Raw genomic sequence first — 18,962 nt, forward strand, 5'->3', positions numbered from 1 at the left:
CACACATGAAGTAAATGCTAAAGCAGACTAGAGTAACACTTCCTAATTTTCATTTTTTTTTTCCCACTAAAAGGCAAAAGTCTAGTCTTCCCATGTAGGGATGTCAAAATAAAAAAAAAATATAAATCAACATATGGGCAAATCAAGGAAGAAGAAAAAGATCACATACTCTAATGCAATTCTTTAAAAGAACTGTATACAATAAGCAACCATATAAAAAATGCTCCAATACATTCACAATAAGATAAATGTAAATTAGAAAACCTTGAGGTTTCACTACACACCCAGCAAAACTGACAAAATTGACAAAAGATGAAAATTAATGTTAAATTAAGTAATGAAAATTAAAGTAGGAGGGGATTGGCAAGGTATTACTGGTTTATTTAACTGTATTTAAAATAAATGGTTTCCGGGACCAGTCTTATAGAAAATTTATCAATTGTTAACTCTGTTTTCACAGAATTTTGTGAATATTTTGATATTTTCAGAAATTTTACAGTTAAAAATAACTAAAAACCAACCTCATCTTCCCTGCCAAATCAGTCTCTAGCAACCCAGGTCTGTATTATCATTAATGTTAACAGAAGTATTCAAGGCTTTGGGCGTGAAGTTAGGAAGATGAGTCCAAACCCAGCCCCAAATTCTTATTACAGCTGTGAGCCTGGGCAAATCACTTAACCTCTGATTGCTCAGTTTCCTCGACAATAGCACCTCCCAGTGTTTTGAGGATCAAATGAGCTATTTGTAAAGTGCTTAGTACAATCCCTAGCAAGCACACAGTAGGAGTTTAATAAATGTGTATCCTTCCTTCTTTGTTTCTTTCTTTCTTTCCTCCCTTCCTCCCTCACCACTGACTACCAAGTTTTGCTTGATGTCTCTAAACTACAAACTTTTCTAAAAGTGTTATTCATATTGTCATGATCCAGAGCTGAACTGTGAATATGAAGACTAACAATGCAGAAACTCCCTCCATCTACACAGATCTTTTTAGTTTAGCAAGCTTATCTATAACTTAGTCTTAAAGAGTAGCAGGTACCTTAGCCAGTATGTGTCAAAGGCAGGACTTGAACCCAGGCCTTCCCAACGTCAAGGCTAGTACTCAGTTCACTATAAACACTGCCTCTCATGCATATATTAATAACTTAACACTTATATGAAGTATCATACTTGCTTGATGAATGAATTCTCTCCCAGGGGCTTGTTTCCTTCAGGCAATTTACACTAATAACAATAATAATAATACTTGAAATTAATTCAGGGAAAGTCTGTGAGGAAATAGGATGACATTTTTGTATATACATTCTCCCACCTCTCCTTTCCTCACCAGTCAGGACTATATTCATCTCTTAACACTTCTCAAGGAAAGAAAAAAAACAGAGCCTACTCTTGGAAGTAATCCTAAGAGATTTATCTCTCTTGAAATAAATTCTGTTTTCACACCAGATCTGCCCAGAAAAGGAACACATTTTTATCAAGACTACAGTATTGCTTTCTATATCTTCTTTGATCATTAGAGATGTAGTTTGCTATGTCTACAAAGTGACATTCCAATTAAAATGGATTTGAGTTTGGGTCCCCATTTTTTTCCAATTACATTCAAAGGAGTTATGTGCTCAACTTGCTTAACGATGAAGAATGTTCCCCAGAAACATAATCCTGGATCTGGATGGATGAGCCTTACTAGATGACAAGGTGCAATGAGATGAACGAGTATAAAGTGGCATCCAAAGAATCATTACATTTCCCATAGGTGTCTGGCTACCTTCCCACATTGTTAGATTAATTTCCATTCAACAGATTCCCCATTTGAAGAAGCTGAGACAAGAGACTTTTGAATAAGATGACATTTAGCAATGTCAAATGGATTATAATAGTATTGTGAACATTGCATTTTAAGAGGCTAATCAAAAACAAAGAATTATTCTATGCCATTGTAGGTATTTTTTGAAAGAATCAATTTTTCATGGCATTTTCAGGTCTTCCAAATTTTCATAATAAGGTGCAGAATACTATAACAAAGGGAAAAAACACTAAATCAAAATACCTGGGTGCTCATCTCAACTTTGTGACTTAATAACTGAGGGGGGTGGTCCTCAGTTTCCCCCAACTGCAAAATGAAATCATTGGAATGGTAAATTCCTCAGAGTCCCTTCCAGTTCTAAAATGTTTTGGTTCTATTCCTGAAGAAGAAATTTTCTAAGTTTAAGTTATTTTTCAGGGATGCTCTTATTCAGAAGCCATTTCCCCCTATATAGAAAAATAAGTGGGGGCGGCTAGGTGGCGCAGTGGATAGAGCACCAGCCTTGGAGTCAGGAGTACCTGGGTTCAAATCCGACCTCAGACACTTAATAATTACCTAGCCGTGTGCCCTTGGGCAAGCCACTTAACCCCATTGCCTTGAAAAAATCTAAAAAAACAAACAAAAAAACACTTAAAGAACAATAAGTGTACATGATTGCACTGCGCATTTGTTCTCATAATCACTCAGATATGTATGTATGTATTTTTATTTAGCTAATCACCCATGTCTAAAGATGTCACAAAAGATCTATAGTAACTCCCACACTTTCCATGGTTAACCAGCTAGTTAGTAGCAACAGCAAGATGTGAAGCCAAAACTAGTCTCGTAGTCCTAGGATTCTTTCTTCCAGGCTCAGAGCAAATACCTAAGAAATACTTTAATTTTATTAATAAATCTATTCTTCACCCTCTGACCTACCTAAGTAACTTAATTAAAGCACTTTTCAGTTGGTGACATTCAAGAATAACTGTCCTACTGCCACATTTTCAAATTCTTATTTTAAAATTAATCTGAACTATTTTAAAATTAAACAAAATCATTTAATATCTCTAGCCTTAAATATTCTTTTTTAACTTGGCATAAATAACATGTTGATATTTTACTACTTTGTAACATAAAAGGATAAAATCCCTTAAATTCCCTTCACAGAAAGTTAATGATATTCTTTTATCTAAATTCATCTCTAAAATTTTTCTAGAAAAGATTATCTTTGTCATTGCAGGTAGAGAACACTCAGAAATAAACAATTCAACCAGCTAAAAACAAACCAAAAAAAAAAAAAATAGGGTAACGAAGCTCCACAAATCAATACTAACAATTGTTTAATTTGTCCTGATACTTTAGTCATTTATTTTTTCAATTTTCTACCATGGAATTCTAGCGAGGAAGGCTTGGGGGGGGGGGGGGAGTAAACTGAAATGGAAATTTCCCTCAGCAGCAATGAGAATGAGTTTGGGCAAGAGGTTTAAGCTCCAAAACAAATACCTAATTATATGTTTTTTCATCAGTGTTACTTTTAAGAATGTAACTAGGAAATCATCAGGGTAAGGAAGACAAAGAAATTTGTAGTACGACACTTAGCAGAGTTATATGATATAAGGAAAATCCATGTCATCTAAAGGACTTTTATTACAGTCATCTAAAGGACACTTTCTTCATTTCCAGATGCAGTAATAGAATCCTGCATTGAATAATGCATCACTATTATAACAAATGCTGGAATTAGAAAATTAAAGTAATTGACAAAAACTTGGGCTAGACTTGGGAACTCTTCTGACTTATTTTTTAAAGACTAGCTTTAAATATAGCAGTTCTTTTGAGTAAGAGGTAGAGTAAGGAAGGAGCAAGTCTAAACCCCTGATTTCATCAGTCTAGAGCAATCCCAGTGAGAAAGCTCCCTCTGATAGATCTTCAGCAACTTTAGTATATTAGACAGTTGTCTGGAGCTCTTAGAGGTTAAGCCTCTTGTCCTGGACAACAAAACTACTATGTATCAGAATCAGAACTTGGAACCCACATCAGTCTGGCTTACTACATTATGCTGCTATTCATCAATAAATAATTTCAAAGATTTAAAACAGGAAGGAATCTCAGGAAACTGAGGTCAAAGGGGGTTCATACAGTGTACAAAGTGGTAGAGTCAAGGCATGAATCTAGGTCCTCTAACTTCAAATCCAACACTCTTAACCACAGAATTTCTCTCAAGGGAAAAATTTGGAAACTCTCATGTCTCAGGTAAACTCATTACTCAAGTATGTAATTTTTGTAAGAAAAAATTTTTAAATTACTTTCTATCTTTCAAAAAAATCAACTTGGATAGAATTCAGCCTCATCCATTAAAAATAAAGTGTGTATAAGATATATATATATATATATATATATATATATATATATATACACACACATACTGAATTTCAATGGATTTGTTAAAATTTCTAACTCGACAAAGTTTCTAACTCAACAAAGTTTCTAACTCTAAATCAACTAAGAAAATGTCAACACTTTTTATAATAACATAGCTTTAAAAATGTTTTGATTCTTATTCTGAAAAGTAGAAATTTCCAATTTGTAAAATGGAGAAAGACAGTTTGGAAGGCTGACACCTCTCCTTTGTAGCTCTTTAGTTGTGTACACACTCAGCCTATTCTTTTCAAAAAAAAATAACAGAAAGATTTTTCCACCTTGTCTCAATTGAATAAATAAGTGGATAAAATTACATTACTCCTTTTAAAATTCAGGTAGTTCAACCCACTAACATTCTAATTATCAGACTGAATATCATTTGTTACTACCAAAAACCTATTATAAGTGTTTATTTGTAATATATATATATATATATATTGCACATTATATTTAATTTATATAATTCAGATTTTCCTCCATATCTAGCATGCAATTTATTATTGTTATATTATGCAAATTACCAGAAACAGCAAATACACATGCAAAAAAATGCATTTCAAAATGTGGTACCAACATCCAATACACCAAGCAAATCTAAGACCTCTACTCTATTTAAATAGTAATATCTTAAAACTGTTTTAAAAAACTAATTAGAAGCACTGACTTAAATTATAGAAGTGAAGGCTTTTGGAATTTTGGTTTACATTTCACTCAATCCTGATTAAATCATCAGAAAAGTTGCACTTTGGGTAAATTGCTTAAAACTATTTTGTGAATTTATATTTCTTAAGTTATTTATGTCCCAAAATTGACCTGCTCTATGATATCACCATAAAAAAGAAAAAGTATGAGAAATAACTAAATCACACAAGATCTGATCACCCTTAAAAAAGCTATTAGTATTTTCTTGAAGTGTGGTAAAAAATACTAATATAGATGTCTAGGCAGTAAACATATTGTATCACATTGCTATTCCTTTCTAGAGAATATTGGCTAAATTTTCTGTATTTAAATGGAATTACATATTTTTAAATTTTAATTAAATTTTAAATTAATTACTTTTTAAAATTTAGTTTAAAAATTTTTGTTAAATCTTATTGTATGTTCGCTTTTATTTTTGAAAAAATTTTTGATCTATTATTTCTCAGAAAAACAGTGCCCTGAGACAGACAAATATTCAAATCTACTTAGTTCATAATTGTTTTCCTAATGGTGTTAGTGAATATCACCTTTCAGTATCTTTCCCCCCCAATTCCTTATAGAAATGGTGCTATTAAAAGCATGATGATAGCTTTTATTTTGGTTCTTAATACAAACTCCCCAGAATGCTAAAATCAGATGTTTCCTTAGGGGAAAAAAATGCCCAACAAATTACAGACTTAGGACTTATCTAACTTAAGCTGCAAAAACTTTTTTCCTTCACTTTCCAAAATATTTAGAGTAAATGGTCTCATTTTTCTAAGTTCTTGTTTCTGTAAAAAAAAAAAAAATACAGAACAAGGTATTAGATGTTTATAAAATCCCTCTCTAGGATTTAATGAAAATATATCTATTTCTCATGTTTATGTAGAGAGGAAAAGATAACATTAAATATTTACACTGTGCCATACCATTTATCCTGTTTATTCTAAGAAATTCAGCAAGTGAAATTATGAAGAGTTTAGTTCACGTCATAATAATATTCTCTCTCACGTTTGCTGTTCCAAAGATAAGACAATTCCCAGAAAGGGGTTAGCAATAGGACCTGGAAAAAGACTCATCAAATTCTTCTGTGAGTGAGATATGAAAAGTTATTGAAATACTGTCAGATGGAAGAGACAAGATGTTGAAATTTAAGTTACATAAGGTTAAAAGTAATGGGAGAAAAACTGACATTTTAGATGTAGAAAAACTAAATTCTAATATAAAGATAAATGAATGTCAATGGATCAGTGATCCATTCATATAGTTACTCCTTCCAACATTTCAGATTCTGACCTATTCATGTCATCCCATCCTATGAGACTCCTGTCCCATGTACTCACCTAAGAGTACTCTCTATTACATAGAGAGTCTACCCCAAGGCATTGGATGCCTTCCCTTAGGTCTCTTGGCAAGGAAGCCAAAAGGTTGTCCATCAGTTAAATCTCACTTTTGCCACATGAACAGTTCATCTTAATTAATTCATAATTAACAAATTCTGAACTTTAAAGGTCCTTCAAACAACAACTTATTATTAGTAGCACTTTTTGTGGCAGCAAAAGATTAAAAAACAAAGTGACTATCAATTTGTAGGAGTCTAAATAAACTTTGATATAGGAATGTCATAGGATATTTATTGCAGTGCCATGAGAAATGACAACTATGAAAAATTTAGAGAAATGGGAAGATTTGCATAAACTGAGGTAAAAAAATAAAGTAGACCAATAATATACAGACATATTTACATAAGAGTGTAAATCACCAAAAGGAAGTGAAACTCTTTAAGTATGTGAAAAACCAATCATAGTATTACGGAATAAATAATGAAATATACCTCCATTCTGTCAGACTCACTAGATTGATTTCTTTGTTATGTGGGAAGGTTAAATTCTTGCTAAAGGGAAATTATATTCAAAAATAACTGTGACAGAAAAACAAAAAAATCAATAGAATTTTTTTGATTATTTAAAAAGAGGGCCTTCACAATTTACAGATGAGATCAAAGCAATCCATAGTCATATGAAAAATTCCTCTAAATCTTTACTTATTACAGAAATGCAAATCAAAGCATCTCTGAGGTAATACCTCACACCTGTCAGACTGGCCAATATGACCAGAAAGGATAATGATTATTGTTGGAAGGGTTTTGGGAAATCTGGGATACTATTACATCACTGGTGGAGCTGTGAACTCATCCAACCTTTCTGGAAAGGAAATTTGGAACTAACCCCAAAGGGCAACAGAAATGTGCATACCCTTTGATCCAACAATACCACTACTGGATCTATACCCTGAAGAGATGATGAAAAAGGGTAAAAACATCACTTGCACAAAAATATTCATAGCAGCCCTGTTTGTGGTGGCAAAAAATTGGAAATCAAGTAAATGTCCTTGAATTTGGGAATGGCTTAGCAAACTGTGGTATATGTATGTCTTGGAACACTATTGTTCTATTAGAAACCAGGAGGGATGGGAATTCAGGGAAGCCTGGAGGGCTCTCCATAAACTGATGCTGAGTGAGATGAGCAGAACCAGAAAAGCACTGTGCACCCTAACAGCAACATGGGGACGACGATCAACCTTGATGGACTTACTCATTCCATCAGTGCAACAGTTAGGGACAATTTGGGGCTATCTGCAATGGAGAATATCATCTGTATTCAGAGAAAGAATTGTGGAGTTTGAACAAAGACCAAGAACTATTACCTTTAATTTAGAAAAAAAAAAAAACTTGATACCTTATTGTCTGATCTTGCTATCTTTTATACTTTATGTCTCTCCCTTAAGGATATGATTTGTCTCTCATCACATTCAATTTGGATCAATGGAAACAGTGTGGGGGTGGGAGGAGGGAAGTAAGATTGGGGGGAAAATTGTAAAACTCAAAATAAATAAAATCTTAAAAGACTGCAAAAATAAAAATAAAAATAAATAAAAAGAGGGCCTTCAAGGAAATAAGACATTCTTTTTGTTGTTATTCAGTCCTGTCTGACTGTTCATGACACCATGGACTGAAGCACTCCAGAACTTTCTGTCTTCCACTATTTCTCAAAACCTGCCCAACTTCAAATTCCTTGATTCCATGATACCATCTAACTCATCTTCTGTCATCCCCTTGTCCTTTTGTCTTCAATCTTTCCCAACATCAGGGTCTTTTCCAAAAAGTCCTATCTTTTTCATTATGTGGTCAAAATAGTTAACCTTCAGTATTTTCTTTCCAATAACAGTTTAAATCAATATGAATTAAATATGAAAAAGACCACAGGGACCAAGAAATTATATTAATAAATATCACTGAGTTACTCTATGCCCTGAGAAAGTTTAAAACAAACCACCATCACCACAACAAAACCAAAACAAGGCAAAGCTTATAAAAAAAAAACTAAAGTAGACAAAATGAAATAGAGGAAACATTTACATGTTTGTATGCTATATAATCTAATTAAAATCAACTCTATAAAGCTAATTCTTGCTTGCAAGCCAGCAGAAACATGACATGTATAATACATACATATGTACATAAGATATATGTATACCCATACATATAAACATATATATGCATATATCCATCAGAGCAATCAGAGTAGCAATCTACTTTTTCCTCTTTTAACTTCTCTTGCTTATAGGCAATTTCTCAGGATTTCCCTATTAACATATATTATAGATTTGTACTATCAGAGGCAGTTTCCATATTGGAAGTTACCAGAATCTTGAAATCATAGCTGTTTTCCATATTTTTCAAATGGCCACAGTTGTAACCCCTGAAGAAGTAGTTAAAATATGCTAGAATTCCCCACTTAAGTCTAAATTGGAAAGAAACATAAGTAGTCAATGTCATTTATGTTCAAAAGAAGATTAAACAGTTAATAGAATATTTTCTCAAGGCAGAAAACTCAAAGAACAAAGTCAGCTTCATGAAAAGAACTTCTAGTCAAATCTTGCTCCATCTATAAGCCATCTCATGAACAATTTTTTGAATGTTACTAAATAAAGCAAAAGATCAACAAGCAAAAGAGACAAAACAAAAACTCCAATAAGGTAATCTTTTCTCCAAGGGCAATACCCCTGGGCTCTCTTGATTAATAAATATAACATCTTTTCCCATCATGTCATTCTTCATTGAATTTTATTTTTGTTAGGAGTCCTCTTAGTCAAGTCTGACAACTTTAGTGATTTACTATTTCCTTCTCCAGCTAATTTTACAGATGAGGAAACTGAGGCAAAGTTAAGTGACTTCCCCAGAGAAGGCTACATTTGAACTCAAGTCTTCCTGACTCCATTAGTCCTTTTTAAACTTTAAAGCTATAGTCTAGAATTTGACTAAGATTGACATCAAGCTCCCTGCCTCCATTCTCTTCCTGTATTTACACTGCAGAACATCTTCCCTTCTCTTTGTCCCCAATAGGGCAGCTAGGTGGTTCAGGAAATAGAATGCAGGCCTGGAATCAAGAAGTCCTGAGTTCAAATACAGCCTCAGACACTAATTATGACCCTGAGCAAGTCACTTCACCTTGTTTAGTGAATTTACTCCTCTGTCAAATGAGCTAGAAAAAGAAATGGGAAAACACTACAGTATCTTAGCCAAGATTTCTCTGGGCTCACAAAGAGTTGGCCATGACTGAAGTGACATAACAACACTTCTCCATTCTCTTTTATTCTCTACAATCTTTCAAAGTATCACTGAAAATGGTTTAATCATACTGAATCATTCTTTCTGAACTAAGGATGCCAGATGACTTGTATTCATCAAATCCAATTACATGTTTCTCTTACTACCTATCTTCTTATTTATCATTCATATTAGTTCCTACTAGACATTCATTTTTCTGTCCATTAAAGTCCCAGAGTCATACTCTGGAAAGGAAAAAAATACAAAGTAAAAATGAAATAAGAATTCTTACTTATTGTCCCATCAACCCAAAGGAGTATCTCTTATTTAATCCTTCTTTCTCTTAATATATCTTTTGCTTGTTTGGTTTTTTTTTTAAGTTTTTGCAAGGCAAATGGGGTTAAAGTGGCTTGCCCAAGGCCACACAGCTAGGTAATTATTAAGTGACTGAGACCAGATTTGAACCCAGGTACTCCTGACTCCAAGGTCGGTGCTTTATCCACTATGCCACCTAGCCGCCCTTAATATGTCTTTTTAAAAAACTTTTTTCTTGCCTTTCCTATTCTCATCAGCCACATTCCCAATATATTTTTACTACTTGACAGATTAAGTATAATAAGATGAGATAAATGGATGAATTGCCTAGAGTCCTTTGAAAGAGGAACTACAAAAGGAAGAAGCAATAGAATCACCCCTATTACCACTCCATAAACCATCTTTTACCCCCTAAAACAGTCAAGAGTTTCTTGTACGTACAATACTTCCTCCTTTGTTTTCAAAAGGCCAAAGGGGAGAAAAACCATAAAAGAATTTCATTTATAATACTCTGACAACTTTTTGTCCTTTCTTTTCTATTCTTTTGGAATCTAACTGAAATACCATATAATATTAATGATGTCAAAATTTTCTTTATCTGTTGGATGTGTTCCATGGCCTAAGCCTGGAGCCCTTTCTTAGAATATTTATAGGGAACATAATGTTAAACTAAAGTCTATTTGAGAATAGAGGTTCAATATAAACTGGGATAGTTCTAACAATGATGAAATACCAATTTACACAGGAAGGCTTGGGTGCATGGAACTGAGACAGCTTTAAAAAAAAAGAATTTCAAGAAGAGGTGGGAAGAGGAAGCCTTTTTAAATGTTAAGTAAAACAACAACAACAATTTGTTTAAATTTAATTAAAAATGTATGTGTATTTTAAATCTATGTCCCGAGAAAAATCCAGATATTATTCATACAAATAAAGTCAGATCTAAGCAACTGGAAAAAAGTCAATTGCTCGTGGATAGGCCAAGTTAATAAAATAAAAATGATAATTCTACCTAAATTAAATCACTTATCCAGTGTCAAACCAATAAAACTACAAAAAAACCTACTTTATAGAGCTATCAAAAAATAGTAAAAAAAAAAAATTTCATCTGAAGCAACAAAAGATAAAGAATAAAAAGGGAATTAATGAAAAAAAAAATGGCCAAGATGGGTGAGAGAAGACAAGCCCTGTGCTAAGGTCTCCTGATCTTTCCTCATTTAATAATATGAAACAGACTACTTAACAGAAATCTGATGACAGGGACGGCTAGGTGTTGCAGTGGAAGCACCGGCCATGGAGTCAGGAGTACCTGGGTTCAAATCTGGTCTCAGACACTTAATAATAATTACCTAGCTGTGTGGCCTTGGGCAAGCCACTTAACCCCACTTGCCTTGCAAAAACTTAAAAAAAAAAAAAAATAGAAATCCGATGACAAAACCCAGAAAGAGAAGCTAGAAAAAGAACACATACATCAAGATCTGTCTTCAGGGAACATGGGTAAGCCAGGAGCAGAGAGCTGGCAGGGGTGGGTGAGAGATGGACTAACCCAGGTTCAGCTGCAGAGGCCTTGGCTATGGGAGCCATGGTCTGAGAACCAACTGGAGAGTGGAGGTGTTGGCTGTGGGACAGAAGGTCTGGAGTTTACTGGAAGGGGTGGAAGGTGAGTTCCAGCCTCTAGCACCCCTACTGGTCAGGTGGAGTTATTATACTCAGTGAGGAGAGCCTCAAGCACCCCCTGCTGGACAGCCCACTTGGAGTTACTAAACCCAGTGGGCAATAACCTTGAGGAATCTCAACACCAAACCTCTGTGAACCAGCTGCTCCACCAATACAAGATCTTAGGAAAATGAAGAAAGGCCAGCAAAGGGGGGGGTCCAAAGAAAAATTTCTACAAGGTAAGGACCCTAAGTCAAAGAGACCTAGAACCTCTGAGAATATAATTCGGTCTCCAGCACTGAAAGAATTCCTTGAAGAAATCAGGAAGAAGTTTAAAAATCAATTTGAGGGGCAGCTAGGTTGTGTAGTGGATAAAGCACCAGCCCTGGAGTCAGGAGTACCTGGGTTCAAATTCGGTCTCAGACACTTAATAATTATCTAGCTTTGTGGCCTTGGGCAAGCCACTTAACCCCATTTGCCTTACAAAAACCTAAAAAAAAAAATTTCCCTTCTTCTTAGCTTCTTTCCTCAAAACCTACAAATACATCCAGGGCTTCCCCAAACAAAAAAAAAATCAATTTGAAAATTTCAGAAAAGAAACCCAAGAGAAGATTAACACCTTGCAACAAAAAATAAATCTTTGGAAAATACAATTGGACAAATGTAAAAATGAAATAATTCTCTCAAAACCTCAAATGGCCAAATGGAAAATTCTTACAAAAATAGAATTGACCAACTGGAAAAGGAAAATGAAGAAAATTCTTCTTTCAAAAAAACAATGGGGGCAGCTAAGTGGCACAGTGGATAGAGCACTGGCCCTGGAGGCAGGAGGACCTGAGTTCAAATCCGGTCTCAGACACTTAATAATTACCTAGCTGTGTGGCCTTCAGGAAGCCACTTAACCCCATTGCCTTGAAAAAACTAAAAAAGAAAAAAAAAAAAGAATGGAATCTGTGGAAACCAATGACTTCATGAGACAACAAGAATCTGTTAAACAAAACCAAAAAAATAGAAAGAAATTAAAATACTTCATCAGCAAAACCACTGACCTTGTGAACGGATAGAAGAGAGATAACCTAAGAATTATTGGTCTTCCTGAAAACAATGAAGAGAAAAAAAAAAAAGCCTGGACTCAATTTTGCAGGATAGAACAGAGAGCAAAATGGTTATTGAAAGAATACATCAATTCCCCTCCAGAAAAGGATCCCAAAATGAAGAAAACACCAAGGAATATTGTGGCCAAATACTGAAACTATGAGGAAAAAAAAAAAGAACATCCTGCAAGCAGCCAGAAAGAAACATTCTAGATACCAAGGAGCCACAGTGAGGATTACACAGAACCTGGCTACATCTACATTAAGGGATTGAAGAACATGGAATGTGATATTCCAAAAAAGCAAGGGAGCTTGGAATGCAGCCAAGAATTCATTATCTGGCAAAACAGCCTTTTCTTCCAGGTCAAAAGATGGACATTTAATGAAATAAGAGACTTCCAACTTTTCCTGATGAAAAGACCAGAGCTTAATAGAAAATTTAGACTTCAAATATGAGAGTCAGGAGACAAATGAAAAGGTTAAAAAAAGGGGGGGAATAAAAAAAAAAAACACTACTATCCAATAAGATGAAACTGACTATATCCTTATTTGAGAGAAAAAGACTTTAAGAACTCTTGAGAACTGTAACTCTATTAGAAAGAATATATTTAGCCAGAAGTGATGGACACTCATGACCTTTCTTTGACTCAGAATGATTTAAAAACAATACCTCCTTGAAAAGGGGGACAGTAAAGAGATGGGAGGATGGAGGAGACTGAATGAGGTAAATCTCATTACATTAAGAGGTACAAAGGACCTATTGCAATAGAGGGGAAGAAAGGAGGAGGTAAGAACGAACTGAATCTTATTCTCATCAGATCTAGCTTAAAATTAACATATATACACTCAGTAAAGTTAAGAAATTTATCTTACCTTTCAAGAATTAAAAAGGGGAAATAGGAGGGGTAGGAAAAGGGGAACCAATAGAAGGAAGGGAAGGAAGAAATGGCAAAGGGGAAAGGGGAAAAAGGGGAGGGGGGGTTTGGATAAAGGAGGGCAAACACACTGAAGGTGGTGGTAGTCAGAAACAAAATACCAAGAAATATGGACAAAAGGGAAAAAAGGGGGGGGGGAATACAAGAATACAAACTGAGGGAAGATAACATGGAAGGGAATAAAGAATTAGTAACTATGACTTTGAATGGGAATGGGATGAACTCTCCCTTAAAACAAAAGCAAATATCAGAGTGGATTAAAAACCAGAATCCCACAATATGCTGCTTACAAGAAACTCATTTGAAGAGGAGATACATATAAAGGTAAAAGGATGGAGCAAAATATATTTTGCTTCAGCTGAAGAGAAAAAAGCAGGGGTAGCAATCCTTATCTCAGAAAAAGCAGCTGCAAAAATAGATAAAGAGATAAGGAAGGTACAGATGAAGACATCAAAGCAATCCAGTACAGATGAAGAAATCAAAGCAATCGATAGTCATATGAAAAACTGCTCTAAATCACTAATTATTAGAGAAATGCAAATCAAAACATCTCTAAGATACCACCCTCACCTCTCAGACTGCCCAACATGACCAGAAAGGACAATGATCAATATTGGAAGGGATGTGGAAAATCTGGGATACCAATACATTGTTGGTGGAGCTGTGAACTCATTCAACCTTTCTGGAGAGCAATTTGGAATTATGCCCAAAAGACAACAAAAAATGTGCATACCCTTTGATCCAGCAATACCAGGTCTATACCCTGAAGAGATTATGAAAAAGGGTAAAAATATCACTTATACAAAAATGTTCATAGCAGCTCTCTTTCTGGTGGCAAAGAAATGGAAACTGAGGGAATGCCCATCAATTTGGGGCTTAACAAACTGGGGTATAAGTATGTGATGGAACACTATTGTTCTATTGGAAACCAGGAGGGATGAGAATTTAGGGAAGCCTGGAGGGATATGCATGAATTGATGCTGAGCAAGATGAGCAAAACCAGAAGAACACTATAAACCCTAACAGCAACATGGGAGGTCACAGTCAACCTTAATGGACTTGCTCGTTCCAGCAGTGCAACAATCAGGCACAATTTGGGGCTGTCTGAAATGGAGAATACCATCTGTATCCAGAGAAAGAATTGTGGAGTTTGAACAAATACCAAAGACTATTACCTTTAATTTTTTTTAAAAAGTTCTTATTATGTAATTTTGCTATCTCTGATACTTTATGTTTCTTTCTTAAGGATATGATTTCTCTCTCATCACATTCAACTTAGATCAATGCATACCATGGAAACAATGCAAAGACTAACAAACTGCCTTCTGTGGGGGGGGGGTAGCAAGATTAGGGGAAAAATTGTAAAATTCAAATTAAATAAAATCTTTCTAAAACAAAAAAGGAGGGGGCAGCTAGGTGGCACAGTGGATAGAGCACTGGCCTTGGAGTCAGGAGTACCTGAGTTCAAATCCGACCTCAGACAATAATTACCTAGCCGTGTGGCCTTGGGCAAGCACTTAACCCCATTGCCTTGAAAAATCTTAAAAAAAAAAAAAAGGAAAGGAAGGTATTCTAAGCTATACCAGATATAAAACTATACTACAAAGTGGGAGGCATCAAAATTGCCTGATATTGGTTAAGAAATAAGAGTAATGGACCAGTGGATTAGAACAGGCACAAAAGAAAAGTAAAATGACTATAGTAATTTACTGTTTGAAGACATCAGATTTCTGGGATACATAAGAACTTACTATTTGACAAAAACTGATGGGAAAACTGAAAAATAGTATGGCAAAAACTAGGCATAGACCCACATCTCACATTCTATACCAAAATAAGATCAGAGTGGATACAGGATTTAGAAATAATGAATATACCATAGACTACTCAAGAAATTAGAAAAGAAATAGTCAAGAGTCAATCAAGAAATGCTCTACTTGTAAGATTTATGAAAAGGGGAGATATGACCAAACAAGAAAAAGAGAATATTATAAACTGCAAAATGGGTGATTTTTACTATATTAAATTTAAATGTTTTTGCATTAATAAAACCAATGCAGCCAAGATTAGAAGAAAAACAGAAAATTGGGAAACAATTTTCACAGCTAGTGTTTCTGATAGACTTCTCATTTCTTAAACATAAAGAGAATTGAATCAAATTTATAAGAATATAAGTCATTCTCCAATTCATAAATGGTCAAAGGATATGAACAGGTAGTTTTTTAGTTGAAGAAATAAAAACTATATATTGTCATATGAAAAAAAATATTCCAAATCATTATTGATCAGAGAAATTCAAATTAAAACAACTTTGAGATACTAATATCAGATTGGCTAAGATGATATAAAAGGAAAATGATCAAATCAGACCCTTTGACCCAGCAATACCAATACTAAGCCTATATCCAAAAGAAATCATAAAAAAATGGGAAAAGTCCCACATATTCAAAAATATTTAAAGCAGCTTTTTTTGTAGTAAATTCAAGTCAAACTGGAAATTGAGGGAATGATCATCAATTAGGAAATGGCTGAACATATATACATATGTATGTATGTATATGTAGTACTATTGTTCTATAAGAAACCATTATTGGGGCGGTTAGGTGGTGCAGTGGATAGAGCATGGACTCTGAAGTCAGGAGTACCCAAGTTCAAATCCAGTCTCAGACACTTAATAATTACCTAGTTGTATGACCCTGGGTAAGCCTTGCTAAAAATAAAATAAATTAAAAAAACCTAAAAAGAAAAAGAAAAAAAAGAAACCATGATTGATCAGACTTTAGAAGCATGGAAAGAATTACACGAACTGATGCTGAGCAAAGGGAGAAGAGCCAAGAGAACATTGTACACATTAACAACAACATTGTGAGCTGATCAACTGTGATGGATACAGCTCTTCTCAGCAGTTCAGATATCAAGGACAACCCTGGGAAGACCTGTTGTGGATAATGCTATTCACATCTAGAAGAAGAAAAAAAAACACTACAGAATCTAAATGTATATGTTCACTTCTTTAAACTTTTCTTATGTTTTTCCTTCCTATCTTATGGTTTTTCTTTCTTTTTCCTTAATCCTAATTCCTCTTAGACAAAATAACTAATATGTAAATATGCTAAGCAGAATTGCACATGTACAATTTTCACCAGATTGTTCATCACCAAGGGGAGGGGAAAGGAAGAAAAAATGTGCAACCATAGATTTGCAAATGGAAGATTGTTAAAAAAAATTATCAAAGCATGTAATTGGAAAAATAAAATAATATATATCAATCTTTTAAAATAAATAAAAGTGCCTATTTTAAGGGAAGCTTGGCAATGACATAAATAGAGCACTAGGTCAGAAATCAGGAAGACATCTTCTGGAGTTCAAATATGACCTCAGATATTAAATAACTGTGTGAAATTGTGCAAATAACTTAGCCCTGTTTGCCTGTTTTCTCATCTGTAAAACGACCTGGAGAAGGAAATGACTGATCACTCCATTATCTCTGCCAAGAAAGCCCCAAATGAGATTATAAAGAGTCAAAGACTAAAAAATGACTGAACAACAACAACAAATATTTTATCTAAGTTGATAGGTCAATTTTCTCGGCTAAATCTTGAAAATACGGAATTTAAAAGTAAGGTTCTCAGGTTTTCAAAAGAGAAAACAGACATTCAAAATTTTTAATCTAGTTAAATATAATAATCCAAATATTCTATGATACTCCTTATTGAAATATTGAAACAGTAATCCCTTGAACTTCAAATATGCAAAGAGAAACTAAAACATAATATGAGGAGAGAATATAATTAAACAAAAAACTGCAACTTACTCATTGTTTCTATTTTTGATGCACGGATGGTAAAGAACTTTGACAGCATTCCAGATGCCTGTGGAGTTGGAATTCAACTTCTCCATGCCTTCAAACAATGAGAATGCTTGGATGCTCTCTGAATTTCCTAGAGATTCAATCAGTAAACTGTCTGAGTTTAAAAGCCATATCTGTAAACAGGGAAGAAAAAAATACCAAAGCTGAAATTGGCAGTTACAGTGATTCTCCATATCCTCTTCTTAGATGTGAAATCAATCAACCAACCAATCAATCAATCAACAAGCACTGATTGATTAATACCTACAATGATCAAGGTACTATGTCTCAGAGAATAGGGAAGCCCAAGGAAAGAGTAAGCAAAGACAGAGACCAGCAGGTAGCTATCAGGGCAGATATTAAGAATGGTTCATGAGGATGAATGATGAAAGACAATGGTCAAGTAAATTCCATCTCCTTTTTCCTTGCCTTAGTACTGGTTTTCCCAACATACTGAGGATGCTCCCTCTTCACTCTTACTTCTTAGATAATAATCACTGTCTTCTTTCAAGACTCAAATTAAATCCTACCTTCTGCAGGCTACCTGACCTGGTATAACCTGCTGCCAGTGCTTTCCCCTATAAAAGCTACTATCCATCTACTCTCTGTGTACATTTCATATACATCTATTTTTGTAAGGGCAGCAAGGTGGTACAGTGGATAGAGCACTGGCCCTGGAAGTCAGGAGGACCTGAGTTCAAATCCAGTCTCAGACACTTAATAAGTACCTAGCTGTGTGGCCTTGGGCAAGCCACTTAACCCCGTTTACCTTGCAAAACCCTAAAAAAAAAAAAAAAAATTCTAAATCAAATCTAAACAAATCAAAACTCTTGATTTCACAGTCTGTGAGATTTCCTTAAAGATTGCTTTAAGTTGTATTTCATAGAAGGGCCTTTTGGAAACATGGAAGCTGTCCCCTAGTAGAAGTTCCAAAGGGATGTGGGGACACTCTCCCAGGGGCTGCTAAATGGCACCTCAGAATCAATCCTCTTTGCAGGAAGACTGGATTATTAACAGGCCTCTGCAAAATTTAATTCCAAAGAGCCAAGATATTGTCCAAGACATTCAATTATTGAGCCTTTCCAACTCAGTGTAGGCAAAGGAAGGAAGGACACTATCTTGGAAGGAAGGAAGTTCCTATGCTAAGCTTTTTAAATATTATCTCACTTGATCTCAGAACCACCCTAGGAGGTAGGTACTATTAACATTCCCATTTAACTGTTGAGACAACTGAGGCAGACAGATTAAATGACTTGCTCAGGGTCACACAGCCAATATCTTGAGGCCAAATTCAAACTCAAGTCTTCCTTTCTCCAGGACCAGTACTGTGCCCACTGCCCCACCTAATTACTAGATGGATCTCAAAGAATTTACTCCAGACGACTACAGCTCAACTAAATTCAAGAAATGTCTAAGAGAAGAAAGAATTTCTTACCAAGATATAGATTTTTCCATCATGTCCTTGAACAGTGAATCTAAACGTGCTTCTAGTAGAGGACAGTTCCACAAGACACTGAGCAATAACACTCTGTACAAACTGAGACCTGTTTGAACAGAAATCAATTTTCACAGTGTGCTTCTCATAATAACTGTAACTGGCAAGAGGAGCCAAAAATACCCA

At 34.7% G+C, this 18,962-nt stretch overlaps 1 protein-coding gene across 2 annotated transcripts in view; it reads right to left on the reverse strand.

Moving 5' to 3' along the window:
* Positions 1–18,962, reverse strand: part of UBE3D (ubiquitin protein ligase E3D) — a 198,210-nt gene that overhangs the window by 120,570 nt on the left and 58,678 nt on the right. For both annotated transcript variants that reach the window (XM_074237390.1, XM_074237391.1), the window contains exons 7-8: positions 18,777–18,885; positions 17,306–17,475 (exon numbers count right to left, since the gene is read on the reverse strand). In XM_074237390.1, the coding sequence (XP_074093491.1) occupies positions 17,306–17,475; positions 18,777–18,885 (279 nt within the window). The remainder of the gene's footprint in view (positions 1–17,305; positions 17,476–18,776; positions 18,886–18,962) is intronic.

The sequence above is a fragment of the Macrotis lagotis genome, chromosome 5 (genome assembly GCF_037893015.1).
Source record: "Macrotis lagotis isolate mMagLag1 chromosome 5, bilby.v1.9.chrom.fasta, whole genome shotgun sequence".
Taxonomy (NCBI): domain Eukaryota; kingdom Metazoa; phylum Chordata; class Mammalia; order Peramelemorphia; family Peramelidae; genus Macrotis; species Macrotis lagotis.